Raw genomic sequence first — 14,919 nt, 5'->3', positions numbered from 1 at the left:
CCAGAACTTATACATAGAGGTGTTTCAGGAAACATAAAATTAAAAAAAAGACAGGAAATCATCATCTGTGTCTATCTGCTGTGTCCATCCGCTGTAGCAGTTGGAAGAAAACATTACAGAATAAGAACACACACCCTGTTTGTCAAAGTCACAGCAGTGATACACCGGTCAGTGGATTTTCCTTTACATTCCCAATGACTGCGCAGGTATGCAAGTTGTTGTGTTTCCTTCACCGTCAGTGATTTAACATATTTTATTGAGGCTTAGATTCACATAGAAACTGCTAAAGTGCATAGAAAACAAACTCATTCATCATAATTCCTCACTGAAGAAATGCAAAACCCAAAAACCCTGATCATTATTTTCAGTTAAAATGCAAAATGCATAAGCTTCCCCTCACAGTCACCTGAACAGGGCCGTGCAGAGACCTTCAGAGGGGCAGGGGCTCAAATTTCAAAAGGGGCACATGGAAAAAGGCTCAAATGCCGACATAACTCAAAGCTTCAATTTGCTGTTGAGGGGTTTGCTGCTGTCAGAGGGCTGCATCGATCTGAGACCCGAGACATTAAAAGGCACATGAAGAGATATCAGCTGATTAACAGGTTATGTGACCGCGGCAAGTTCCAAACACTGCAGTGTTTGTCAAGGTCACAGCAGTGTTTGGAACTAGCTCAGCTTCACATAGCTCCAGTTTTCTGCCCTAACATCTGGTTTTTAAGGGTTTTACGTGAGGCCGAGGAACATCCGCACGCGGCACTTCCAATCCTCAATGCCAAGGATGGTGATGAGGTAGTCTGGGTACGCTTGGTTGTCATGGAACACAACGTGCATGCTGGGGTTGTCCATTCTATCCACCAAGCTGTCATAGCGGTCATGTGGCAGCCTGATGTCACGAGGAGGAGGCACCTTCATGTCACTTCTGCCCTCAGTGAAGTGGCCGGTCAGGACTTGAGCCACGAAAATTCGCTGTGAGCCGTCGACGGCTGGCTTGGCGTATTTGTGCTGGACTGAGTAGTTGGCATTTACAGCAAAGTAGGTTCCTTCACCATACAGAGTTGCTGAGAATAAGAGAAAACATGGACTTTACGACAAACTTTGGACGAAATGACAGCTTCTTAAAAGTGAAGCCAAAATATCTGGATTGCCCCCTAGTGGCTGGCCACACCTCTCTTTATTTTTCTAGTACGTTTGGTTTCGATTAGTAATGTGATGCTGTATAAAAATCTATAAATAGGTCACTTGCTCTCTAAACGTTTCTTTAAGTTTGACCTATGTTGTCAATAACAGAATCAACGACAGTAAGCAGATAAATATCTATGTTGCATTATTTTGGGACGGTGACATTGTTTTCACTGCTGAAGCAATAGGTATAAAAAGATCTGCACCGTTTTGTCCAGCAAATCTCCGGTTGAAGCCCGTTTTCATGATGGCGTCACAGCTGTCCTGAGTCGTCCCGTGATACAGAACCTTTTCCACTTCGGTGCCCACCTGTGCAATCTTATCAGAAATGCATTTCTTCTGCGCTTCATAGGCCCGACGCAGGTGGACATTCTGCAAACGCTCGATCTTTAAAAACAAACAAATAAATACAGAAATTGTGAAGAAAATGTACATAAATGTACATGATGTAAAAACTAATGCAGCTGCTGCATCTGTCTGAGTGGAAACCATCTACCTTTATCTTGCCCTTGGGAACAGTTTGTCTGAAGGCCTGCTCCACTGATCGGTACTCTGCAGACGACTCCTGCAGGGTAACCACCTTCATATCCTCCCCAGCAGCCATTTTGTCCCAGTACAGAGGGAGAGTGAAGTCTGGCAAATGAGAAAAAAGAGAAACATTTTATAGATTTGATTTCAATCAAAAGAACCCTTTCATGAATTAGGGTTAGCTGAATACAAGTTGTATCCTCTCACCCGGCCGATTCTCAAGCCGTTTTACTTCTCTTATCTCTCCAGTTACTTGTCCTGTGGCCTCCATCCTCTGTAGATCCACGGTCCACTGGTTGCTCTGTTCATCCATTATGCCTCCCGCTAGGTTGTTATGTTCCAGTCTGTGATTGGCTGTTTTGGGAAGTCTGGCCCAGTTGCCGCTACTTCCCAGGATGCACCAGGCCACACGACTGTGCAAATTCTCCTCCTCCCTGACTATTAACAGTCTTCTGTAGTTGCTGCACAGAGATTCTTTAATCACACTGTTCACCCCATCTTTTAACCCTCTCACAGTCATGTTGCCCTGGTCAGACCGAATCTGCAGACCCTCCTTATCCGCCAGCTGCTTCAGACACACGATGTCGTCCTCCGAGAGGATTCCCAACTCCTCGGCTGTGAAGGTATGAGTCAAGCACTGATCCTGATACAGTTGCTTCAGCTTCATCTTGCCATCTGAGACCTTCTTACCACAAAGACCCAGGAACAGGAAGACAGACTGCTGAGTGTCGAAGCTGGTACTGAGGATACTGGGGTTGGCTGTCCCAGACCTTTGTGGATTCGGTTGTTTATGAGACAGTGACACTGTGGGATCAAAAATCAACATCAAATCAATCAATGATGAAACTAGAATCACCTTCCTGTGCTGGCATCCCTCCACCAACCAGTGTGGTTTCTGTCAAGGTGCATTTTTTGCAAGAAAGGGAAGGAAGGACTGACCGACAACCTGATAACACAATACAAAACAACCACGAAAAGAAGAAGGCTGTTCCTGAAAATTCACCTTTGTCGACCGCATCAGTGGAAAACATCTGCCACGCCTCCTCTTTGAAGAGCAAGAAGACTATGTCGTCAAACAGGACTAGTCGGATGTCAGTGACGCAGCGTAAGGAAGTGGACGATGTGGCAGTTTTAACCCCTCGGAGAATGGCCTGAGCTACGACACCAGGGTCCATCCCACCTTGTCCTGCACAAGGATGTGGTGTTAACTGACACAGTTTAAATTAAACCAACGAGTAGACTGTTGCATTGTCTGGCACAATATTTACCGACACAGATGGCAGGAATGGCGATGGACCTGTATCCAGAGGACTCACAATGTAGAATCAGGTCACACACCAGACTCTCAATGAGGCCTGCGTCTTTTAGTCCACACACATGTAAAATGGCTTTGCAAGGTAATGATCCTCCCTCGGTCGGGAAAATTGATCCTCTGATCATTTTTGCTGCACATAACACAACAAAGAGACAAAATGACTTAGAAGCTATTAAATATGTGTTTCATGGAAATTACTTCTGGATCTTTAATCACCCGCTTTCACTTTCGCCTTCACCGCTGGTCCAGCTACAGTAAGAATGGCTTTGCAAACACCATCTGAGGAATAAATAATCATAATAGAACAAGCTTAAGTGTCTTTAGCCATGCTACCGTCTCTGTGAACATGTAAAGCTGATTAGCCAAATGCCAATGAGGCCATGCTAATTTGCTCACTACGCCAAGGACAAGATGTTATTTACCAAATACAAACCAGGCTAGTCGTTGGTTGTGCAAGATTCTGGTCATAAAACAAGGCAGTGGACGGATTTTTTATCTGAATTTAAAAGTGATGTTGCCACCCTTTTTTTTTAATTCACCCTCTTGGGAACATGAATATGAGTAGAACACAAGATGATAATTTCAGCAAATCTCAAAGTGACATAGGTAAAGTCACAAACAGAGGAACTTTTTGACTTAAGTCCAATTAAAAAAAATTTAACCAGGTGATTTGTTTTTATTTGGCATCTTTGGAATAAAGTTAAAATTTAGAAAATCTCAAAATAAAGTCATGTGTTGAAGAATATTTCATGCTCATGGTGTTGGTACATATGCCTCAACAAAATGCCTTGGTTGTGTAGATGCATTTGTGTAATTGAACTTAATGTTGAGATTTTTTGCTGTAAATGTAAACTTTGACCCATGGGTGACACTAAGACAAGTAAGTAATTAAGATTAGAGTTCAGGACAAGAATAGCTGCACAAAATCTCATGACAATCTATCTGATAAATCATAAACATATTTCTGTCAGTGCGAAAGCAGTGGACCTACGAAAAGAAACGCTATGTTACAAGGCTAAAAATTAAAATAACATCTCCTTCCTGGTGCCTCCTGCGTCTGGATGCATCAGCAGCTCTCACTTACACTCGAGATGTTTGAAGTTGGTCGAGTTCACAATTGCGTCTGTAGTCTCATGAGTGATGTCACCGAACACCACGTGTAGTCTGACCCCAGGAACGACCATCTGAGTGATGACATTGGTGGGGGACCTGAAGATGACTGACAGGAGATAAAACAGAATTTTTATCTAATAGTTGATGCTAATTTATGTATATGATTTTCCTTGCTGTATTAGTATGGAGGACGAAACATGAATTAAGTACAAATAAATGCATAAATGCATAAAAGCATGAGGAAATAAATACAGAAATAAATGTCTTAAATTTATTTCTACATTTATTTATTTCCACATTTATTTATTTCTCTATTTCTGTGTCTGTATGCTAATGAGAAAGGCGGTCCTAATCTCAGTCACATGCAGGATTGGTCACAGGAATGTGATGATCCAGTTCTACTACTTCTGCTTTTCAATGCTGACTGGTGTCCAGTAGCAGTTTACAGTGTTGAGCCAGTTCACACTTTAAATGAACTGGTTCAACTTCAGAGTACATTTTTCAGCATTTTTTGGGATGATTTAGGTCTCAGTTGTCCTGACTGTGAGGGTCACGTCTCGTGTTGTACTGAGCACAACATGTCGACAAGTCATTTTTTGTGATGTTTTAATGTAGCCTCATAAACTCTGGAGCGAATCAAACCAACACTAAGTTACCTCATGTACTGATCAGGTCCTGATAATGTTAAGATTGAAATCTATGTTTGTGTGTGTGTCTGTAGAGATAACTGAACTCTAAAAAAATGCTGTAAAATATGTAGCCTTCACACAGTGACTTATGCCCCGTTGCTGGCTGGTGTTAATCTTGAAGTTCGTTAGAATGTGTGTGCGTCACATCGCAGTTCAGTCTCACACTGATAAGAGCCGCTGTCTGTTGTGGAGACTGTAAATCTGTGGCATACACTACACTGTACTTTAACTTGTTCTCATACCTTACTTTTCATATTAAAGTATACCTCCCTTTGCTTTATTCGGCATCACACATGCATGAATGCACTGTTTTCATAAGAAGCTGTGACCTCTGCCTTAGAAAGAATACAAGCAGCTGCCCAAGGTTCTGATGGGCAGATAAGAAAGGCGTTGTTTTGTCTGGAAAATGTGCATGCTTACTGAAGACTCACAAGCCGTCAGCTGATTCAAGGCTTGTTTTAAAACACAAAACCTGCTCGAGACTGAGGACAAGACCTCGTACCTCATTTATATATGGACACAGAAATACAGATATAAATTAATGTGGAATAAATACATGTGGAAATGAATTTAAAACATTTATTTCTGTATTTATTTCCTTATTTATGTCTTTATTTCTTTATTTGTACTTAAGTCATGATTCGTCCTCGATATATTAGCTCACGAATTTACCTTGGCCTCCCTGGTTCATATTTGAGCTGAGTGATCTGTAGACATCATCATAGCACTGTAGATAAAAACGCTGATATGAAATACTTCCTTAGCAGTAAAACATGCATGTGTCTAACTAACAGTTGTCAAAGTGTCGATAGTCAGTACCTCAGAGTCCGGATAATCCGGTTTAATGACGACATAGATGTTGGAGAGTAAACCAATGACTCCCGATGATCCAAACTGGTAAATGCTCTCAGTCAGAGCTTCAATGGCGTCACAGAGCGGGTAACCTAACGCAATTCCAGGTCCAATCATTGGAAAGGCAACTGAACTCAATTCCTGCTGCACACAGAGGTCCAAACATCTCTTCAGACCATTTCTCAGAGCCTGGGACAAAAAAAGGTTGATTCGTTTATGTAGATCAGGATAAGAATCATTTCTCTGTCCACATCTCTGTCTTGTTTATTTTGCCATTGTCTCACATCTCTTTGAAACCTTTTTTCCTGCTGGCTGTAAATTCACAAGCATCATTCTCTTTGGATTTCTGAGTTTCTGTCAATCATTTTCAGTTTTAACTTTTTCCCCTCCATCCACTTCATTGCCCTTGAGTCGTGGATGTTGAATTTGCTCCCATCTGTAGCCCTCACCGATAAAGTTATTTGACGTTACCTGCACACTGCGCCCTCTGACTCCATCCCAGGGCAAACACTCAATGAAGAAGAGCTTGTTGCAGCCAAGAGATGCAGGCCCAGCGACCTGCAGAACATCTCCAGGGTTGACGGTACAATTTGCAGCAGCAGCGTCAAAGTTGGACTGCATTGTTTTCCCTGCTTTAGTCAACAGATTCTTTCCCACTTTAGTTGAAGTCAGCTGTTTGTGGAGCATGGGAACCACCAACACGTTCACCTGTGGAAATAAGGGGAAACATCATGTGCAGTGTTGCATTGCTTCTTTAAAAGCTGAGGTAAAGTAGAATGGAATAAAATAGGCAAACCTGTTGATTCTCCAAAGTTCCAAACTTAATCTGCAGGTTTGTTTTGTTGGCTGCAATGTTCTCGACTGGGTTGAGGCAAGATCTTTCATCTGAGTTCACACCTGGATCTTCCCTGATTAGGACCTGACAGGAACTCTGTATGAGATCTTTGCTTATTTTTCCCTCTGCCTGGAAGTACTTCTGAGCTCCTGGTCCGTCTAGAGCTAGTGTGTCTGAAGTCAGGCGGGACAGAGCAGAGATCAGGGCCTGCTTCACCTCGTCTACGTGGCAACGGGGACCAGACAGGAGCACACAAGGATTTGGGGCAGTTGAGGTTTTTAGCGTCACTTTCGTGTGGTCCAAGCCAATCAGGTGTAAGACTTCATCCAAACAGTCAACTAGTTCAGGAAATGGTAAGTTCAGATGTTCTTGTGTGGGGGCCTGGTTCGTCAGGTAGTCACACAGAACCTTCTCCAGCTGGTTCACATTTTCCCTGTAGCCCACCAGTCGAACTTCCATCATTGTGGTTCCCACTGGGATGAAGCTGAAATCCACTCTGATTTCTCCAGAGTTTGCCACGTTCTGGGCTTTGATGAGTATTTCCTTTACCTGGTCCAGATCTGGAGGTACAGCTTCGGCGCCCTGCAACTTCACAGTCTTCACACTCAGGTTTCTCGTCACTGGTTCTTCAGCCTCGACCATGGCTTTGGAGGACATGCTGGACAAAACCAGATCTGACTCTACCTTGGGATCAGGATTGAACAGGATTTCCTGGAATCTCTCGTAGCTGGAGATTGCCTCCCTAGATTTTATGAAGGCTATCAAATCTGAACGGAGGTTAACTCCTTTTTCGAATACCTGCTTCTTCAGATTATAAATTTGTGTATTTTCAAACCTCTTCACCTTCTCAAGTCCCTCCATGGCGATCATGAGACTGTGGATTTGAAGGTCTGGGTCATACCTGCGCATTGATCCTCTTTTTGTGTTTGGTTTTTTAAACGTCTAAAGAAAGGAAAGAAACCCATGAGTTTAAAAGCAATGTTTTCTTAGAAAAAGTGACAATTATGTCACAACAGTCATCACAATCTTGGATGTGGATTATAATGTCCATGAAACAGGCTGGGCCACACAAGAGGATCATGACAGCAGCAGATGAGGTTTCAAAAGGTTTATATTCAGCTCACCAGTGTCAATGGCTGATCAGGTTTCTGTGATGAATCGATTTGCCTCATGGTCAGATGTCGTTCTCCGGAAGGTAAAGAGACTATGTGAAGCTTCTTCTGCAAAACTCTTTCCTGGTCTGTAAAGTCCAACATCACAACAAAACACCTGCGTTCAGTTCAAAGTGCAATGTTTATCCGACAAGTAGCAAATTTAAAATCGAAATGGTTTCTCACCTTCTTTGTCCTTAAAGCAGATTTTATAGACATCACCTCCGACAGCTTGAATTGCGGAACAGACACCTCCCCAAGAAACTTGTGTTATCTGAAAGTATGTCCTCACCGTCTCCATCTCTGTGTCCGTCAGACCTGTGGCTTCAAAGAACAATGGATATTGATATTCGTCCATTTTAAACCCCAACTCTGATCACAGGAAACTCTTTGGTGAGTAGTCTGTCGCTCTTCTGTTTGAGGCACACCTGAGTGAGTTTCTTTTTTGCCTTCACTTTCATTTCCACTCACATTTCATTGTGGGTGTGTTCTCATTTCACCTAAGGAGAACACACCCTATGGACTGAATTAGCTACAGTTTTGCATTCGGTCGAACCTTTACCTGTTTGTCCGGTTGAGCAGAAGTTATAATAATTATTATTGAGCATTGTATGGATGATGATGTTGATTAGTGGTATAATGATCATTTTTTTTCCACGAGTGATGATGATGGTGTTAATTTGTAAATTTAATCAATTTCCTATGTGATCTCACCATTTTAAAAAATACATACAAATCCAAAACAAAGATATACCATCCCATAGTTGTAGTGTGAACCTGACGTCCTGCAGCATTACCACACCAGACCACCAGATGTCCTACTAGTGCTGTTGCAGATACATATACATATTTTATATCCTCATTTAGTCATGTTCAACAATTCGGTGGAATTAATAGTCGCTTCATTTATATTTGTCTTACTCATGTGATGTTATTGTGTCTGTTTCCTCTATTTTTGCAGGTAGAGCTTCAGCGTTTAGGATAAAGATTGTGATAGAACAGTTTAATTAATTTATTATTGACATTTTCAAACATAATGAATTTGAAATGTATTATCTATAGATATTTCTCATGAGGATAAAAGTCTTGGACTAACCGGAATGCACTTATAGTGCTGAACGGGCCAGGGGGTCATTCTGTTACTGGGGGCCCTTCACATGACCACAGGGGCGTTACAGGAGTTGGGAAACTGCTCAATCACGAGACGCCTCCGTTAGAGAAGTTCTCAGAGACGATGCTGTGATTTCCCTTTTATTCTGGGCCTTGTGCCTGAAGGTACAAGTTGTGTATAACAAGGGATTTTGAGCCCTATGTTACGAGTGGCTTCACGTTTTATGATCAAATTAGAAACATCGTGAGCTGAAGAGCTGGTTCGAATGGAAACCTCAAGTCCCTGATCATGAATGTTGATGTTTGAATAAATGAAGAATCCCAGAGCACACAGAATGTTATTGTCATGTGCAAGAGATAATGGATGTGGAAAGATTTTCATAGATATAAACTAATGAACATAAAAAGATTTATTTAGAATCTTTGATGTGGAAAAATAAAAGGCAAACTCTCCTAAATCTAAATCTACTAAATTAAAACTGCAATAAATCAATAATTGTTGTATTTAACTATTGAAAGAGAGAAATTTTGATTTTATTTTATTTAAGGTATCATTGTGTTGCTGCTCCCTCGTCCAGGTGCAGTCTAGAGAGAGACATACAAGTTCAGTTAGTCACATGTTTCATTAATTTAATTACTTTATTCAATCCCGATAAAATTCCCCTCGGCTTTTCAAAAAGGATTAGGATTTTGCAGAGTCATGCTGTAAAACATCACCTCACTTCTCACCATCATGTGGAGTCATGATGACCCAACGTCTGATGGACACACATCAGTCATGGGGGAGCCGTGTGTCTCATCCTCAATCTGTGATCGAGTCTTCACCGCAGTTGGACTGTGGTTTCTTTCCGTCTGCTTCTTCGTGCTGTTGCTTGTCTCGTTGTCTCAAAAGTCAGATGATGTCTCCTGGTGCATTAATACAAGTAAACACAAGTAAATCCTAGGCCTGATTATTCTCAACCTGAGATGATGACACTCTCTCTGTTGTTTGTTAAAGCTGTTACCGAACTGAAGGAAGATGATTTCGAATACAAATATTTTCCAGAGAGCAAATAAAAGGCTAATCAATGTCAACATCAGAGCTAATAGAAGATGATAGTTGTAACATTGTAGATGAAAATGATACATGAAGAGAAACTGTTTCTCTACTTCCTTAGTTTAGTTTGTTGACGTGCTGCAGTTCTCAGTGTTTCACTTCTGCTCCCTGTTGTTTCTTTTGCTTTCTGGAGTTCTATGAATTTGGATTTTTTTCGGTACTTTGCCTGCTTCTTGTTGATTAAACCCACCATGAAGCTGCCTCACAGTCAGCCTGATAAATAAATGACATGACTCTTTCATTGGTAAGCATGTTAATAAAAGTACTTCCACTAACTTTTTAGCTCTGTTTTGGTCTCCACCCTTGAGAGTTTTCAACCAGCCGGTCGCTACCTGTATAAGTCTGCTGGTTGAATGGATTCAGTTTGGCTGAACGGCAGCGTACCGAGCTGAAAGATGCTAAAAGTCAGATTGTAACCCAACAGTAGTACTATAGTAGTATTGACTGGTGCACGCGATTGCAACTTTGACTTTTTTTTACTTTAACAGCAAATGAGTCATCGGAACATAATGTGTTCTGTCATGTTTCTGTCTCTTCTCCTGGAGCTCCTGATTCACAGATTAAAATGCAACTCTCACTGGAAGACAGTTGCTTTGAACACATCAAATGAATTTATCTTTCTCCACAACCGTCTGTAGTTGCTTTAAAACTCCAGAATCAATAAATAGTGACCAAGACCAACAGGCGGTTGAAAGACAGTATTCAAGCCACAAACTAACATCAACCAGGAGGAGAAAATAAAGAGAACTGTGTGATAGAACACTAGTGAAGTATTTAACATAGTAGCTGTATTGTACTGCATGTTAAAGGTCAGAACGAGGCCCCGGGGATCATCGTCAACACGACCTCACAGCATCATATTCACATGTAGCCACAGGTTAAACTCGACTTGTTTACTGGGTCTGATGATCATTGGATCAGTTTCCTCTTTTACACAGCTGGGGAAATACAGTGAGGAGTTCTTGTGCAGAAACGAAGCTGTCGGACATTCAGACAGAAACTCTCTGATCCTCTGTTATGACTAATATCTGTGCACCTCAGTCTGGCCTGTGGTCGGTCCCTGAACCCGCCAATCCCATGACAGCCTGCTGCTGCACGCGTGAACACAACAGAGTGAAACAGAAAACACACACACAGCCCCTGAAATCTTCCACAGTAGCACATGATCGCAGTGTGTATAAATATCACAGTGCAGATGTGGGTACGGTCACAACAGCTGCACAACATCTGTCTGAGGTCGAGGACTAAAGCATCAAGTTTGAGAAGATGAAGCTCTGCATCGTGTTCATGGCTCTGACGCTCTTTGCTCTCAGTGACGGTAAGAGGAGGACAGACACACTTCTGATCATATCTATCATTGTGTGTTTTTTTGCAACTTTAGAGAAAAGTGCGTTTTGCAGATTTGAATTGCATGATTTTTAAATGTTATCTTTGTGCTATTTTATTTTTATTCATAGTTTTTTTAAAGTAAGGTTTATTGTTAAATTATAAAATATCAGGCCTCAATTAGATTTCAGAGTTTGATAACGACATCTTAGGAACTATTGCTATTTCTTCTTCACTGTATATATGAGCCGATGTGTTGGTAGTGTTGTGTTTTCCCGTCTCTCAGCCAGATTTTCCAGCCTGTAGTAAGAACAGAGAACTTGTTACTAGTCACAATGATTCTGATTATTAAATGAGGAAGTACCCATTATAAAGATGTCACAACATGAGCATGGTGACTGTTATGAAATCGCACAGAGATGAAAGTGGCCTCGTCATTGTCGGATTCCTGAATCAGCAGCCGTGCAGCATGGTGAGGATGAGGCCGAACCAAGGTCCTGGGAAAACTGCACAAACCAGGGAGGCTGCGTTTAGTGTCAGAGGACAAACTCTGGATTTCAGACAAATACTGAGAGAACTTTGCAGAGCTTCTGTTCAACTGACGGACAGAGGAAACAAAAACATGAAACAACTCTGAGAGCGGAATTGCATGTTCTGACCTTACAGTTCAATGTCTTAACTTTATTTTCATTCACAAAAAGAAAGAGATGCTTCAACTGACAAGTGTGTATTCTGTGTGTGTGTTGACGACAGGGATGCCCCCCCTCAGCAGGGACTACAACTCCCACTGTCGCTGCGTGGAGGTGGAGTCGAGGATCATCCCTCCGGACAGCCTGCGGAGCATCAAGCTGGTCCCTGAAGGACCTCACTGCCCCGACACCGAAGTCATGTGAGTGGAAACACTGGATTGATCACTTCAATATGGAAAAGCTGAAATTTACAAGAAAGAAATACCATCAGATTCCTCACGTTTGAGGCGCTGACTAATTCATTTATTATCAGATGTGTTGCTAATTTCCCGAATAAGATGAAAAATACAATAAAAAAAAAATCATCATAAAATAACTAATTAAATTAAATTAAATTAATCCTGCGCAGTCCACTTCTGCACAGGAGGTTAATACAAAAATAAAAAAATTTATTAATTCAATTAAATTGAAAACAAAAAAAATGATAATAACAAAAATCTGATTCATTTGCCTGGAAAAAAAATTATAATACTTACAATTTCTGTCTGTCAGTGCCTATCAGTGCTCGGCCCTAATAATCTGTATAAATTGTTCTCAATTAGGATTGTGTTGTTATAAATATCAGAGCTCCTCACAATCGCACAGAGAGCAATCTACAGCTTTAATAACTGTGACATATGATGCATCTTATTGAATTATAATGTGCACACTGAGCATTTAGACAATTGTGTGCTGGGATAACAAAATAAAATCTAAAACACAGGTGTGGTGGTGTTCAAAATGTTTCCTCTCTCATTTTGATGACTGTCTGTGCTCAGAGCCGGACTGGCGAGCGGCGAGAAGGTGTGTCTGAACCCTCGGTCCGCGTGGGTGAAGAAGCTGATCAAGTACGTCCTGGAGAAACAGCTGCATCAGCAGGGAGGAGCCAAGAATCGAGTTTAACAACCCAACTGTTGCTTCTCTTCCTACCTCCCTCCTGCAGCAATGAGCCAGGCTCTTATTACTTTAAAGAATAATACACAACACATTATCTAACCTCTTTGTTTTATATCTCTGCTCTGGTGTTTTTATTTTTGTTTCTTTCTGTTTTCCATTTTGCAATTTGTATTGAATTTCTACTTTTTATACATATTTTCTAAATAACACTGATTCTGGATTTATATTGACACAAGAAATAAACTGTAATGGAAACAATATGTAATGTTTGAGTGTATAAAGAATCTGACTGTGGATATAAGTATAACTCTAATTTTGAAACTTTCCTAATAACAAGTTGCCTTAGATCTTTCATTGGAAAGAACCAGTTTACTGAAACTTCTCATTTAAGGCTTAATACAAAATAAAATGTTTAAAAAGTAAAATGTTGTCATGTGTTTAATCTCACGCCTGCCTTTGAATATTTCGTTGTTTTAAAAAGGAACTGGTAATAAATGTTGTAAAGTAACTAGTGGTGGAATTTAAACAAGTTAAAATCTTTGTTCATTTACAGAAAGTAAATCAGTATCAAAAACAATCATCTTCTAAGAACATGTGATCTTTTTTAAAACAATAAGTCAGTGCATAAAACCACAGGAAGACCAGATCAAGCTGGTTCGATCAGAGAATAAGACAAAAACTAAATCTGAACACGTTACTGCAGATATGATCATCTCTGGTTTCTATGGCAACAGTAGCAGAAAGATGACGGACTTGTTGTTTTAGATACAATCTTAGTTTTCTTACATTCAAACAACCGTTGTGATTAAAACTAAAACATTTATCTCAAATCATGTAGCGATATTAAGTTTGCAGCGGAACTATTGAATAACGCCATTTCTAGCCGGACGTTTAAACAGTGGGACACCCCGCTGCCCGTCACGTGCTAGCCTTACTTAAACGTTAATCTATAGATTTCTCAATTTCTCTTTCGTGACAACATCTCAATCAAAGCTCATCATCTACTTTGTGACATGTTCATTCTGTGAGAACTCATATTGTACAGATTGTGTAACGCCTTATGTTTAAAAACACGAATTAGCCCTCAGCTGGTGTTAGCAAAGGAAGCTAACACCCCGCCTCCTGTGGTCCCAGCAGCCAATTAGAGTTAACTTGGGCGGGGCTGTGGTGCCCGGCAGCATTGTGGGTAAACTTATTTAAACACAATTCTATATGATTTTACACTTTATACGTCTTTATATTGCAAACTGAATCCATAGATCGCTGTTTCATCCAGGATGTGTTTTGTATTTGCTCCATAACACGTGTTGATATTTTTTCAATATATAAATATACATATTAAAGAAGAAAGACAAAGTTTTACGAACTTATTTTTTCTTATAAATCTATATTATAATCATACATCATCAGTTTCATCCGTCATATGTGAGAACTGATGAAGTAGACGTCAATAAACTCTTTGTACACGTGGATCCGTTGACACCATGACAGAGAAGGTGGGGATCCTCCCTCTAGTACTCAGACTTTAGCATTTTAAAGTTAAGACTATACTTTCAGGGATCATTTCTATAGTACTCGCTCTGAGAAATGTGTTCTTTCTGAGTTTGGTCTCGCTAATCACGATGAAGAGATGGTGATACTCCTCCTTGAGCGCGAAGCGGGCGAAATGCTTAGATTTAATCCAAGTATTTCGCTTTTGATGACCGTTCATTGTTTCCTCTGGAGACATTGAGGGGGGAGTATGATCCGAGTGATAGTGCTACTATGTGAATACTAAATATATCTATTATTTATGGAGAGATTTTATACTTTTCCAGTGATTATCATATTAAGGACATTAGTAACATTACTGTAATATTAGTATTGAAGTAGATCATGCCAACCGGAGAGTAGAGGTGCTGTAGTTCAATATAAGGACATTTAAAAAGAGGAAAAATATAAATGGATTTAAAACTATACAGTCTGAAAGAGAGAAAATATGTGAAGTGTGAGTGTGTATAGTAAATTTATTGGAGGTTGCACAGACATATTGAATATTGCTAAGAGAGTTTATAATATTCAATGATTTAAATAAACCTAACCCAGTAAAAACCTCATGTA

At 40.5% G+C, this 14,919-nt stretch overlaps 1 protein-coding gene and 1 non-coding gene across 2 annotated transcripts; both read left to right on the top strand.

Annotated features, from left to right (window-relative positions):
• Positions 1 to 11,028: 11,028 nt before the first annotated feature.
• On the top strand, positions 11,029 to 12,946 carry LOC132996338 (interleukin-8-like). The gene is made up of 3 exons (XM_061066687.1): positions 11,029 to 11,186; positions 11,948 to 12,083; positions 12,702 to 12,946. Exons 1-3 carry the CDS (start codon positions 11,135 to 11,137, stop codon positions 12,823 to 12,825), a joined length of 312 nt encoding a protein of 103 aa, XP_060922670.1. The 5' UTR covers positions 11,029 to 11,134; the 3' UTR covers positions 12,826 to 12,946.
• Positions 12,947 to 14,360: 1,414 nt separating this feature from the next.
• Positions 14,361 to 14,574, top strand: LOC132996365 (small nucleolar RNA U3). Its single transcript, XR_009677080.1, has one exon. It is a non-coding gene; the product is annotated as a small nucleolar RNA U3 (small nucleolar RNA).
• The last annotated feature ends 345 nt before the right edge of the window (positions 14,575 to 14,919 follow it).

This window comes from Limanda limanda, chromosome 22, assembly GCF_963576545.1.
Source record: "Limanda limanda chromosome 22, fLimLim1.1, whole genome shotgun sequence".
Classification (NCBI taxonomy): domain Eukaryota; kingdom Metazoa; phylum Chordata; class Actinopteri; order Pleuronectiformes; family Pleuronectidae; genus Limanda; species Limanda limanda.
The sequence above is the reverse complement of the archived record's forward strand: the minus strand, read 5'-3'. Positions and strand labels throughout refer to the sequence as shown.

What these genes read in the sequence shown, in the direction of transcription:
- LOC132996338 (XM_061066687.1), top strand. Translation starts at nt 11,135, where the DNA reads ATGAAGCTCTGCATCGTGTTCATGGCTCTGACGCTCTTTGCTCTCAGT. An exon ending in GCTCTTTGCTCTCAGTGACG is followed by an intron (nt 11,187 to 11,947) that starts GTAAGAGGAGGA and finishes TGTTGACGACAG; the next exon opens with GGATGCCCCCCCTCAGCAGG. An exon ending in TGCCCCGACACCGAAGTCAT is followed by an intron (nt 12,084 to 12,701) that starts GTGAGTGGAAAC and finishes GTCTGTGCTCAG; the next exon opens with AGCCGGACTGGCGAGCGGCG.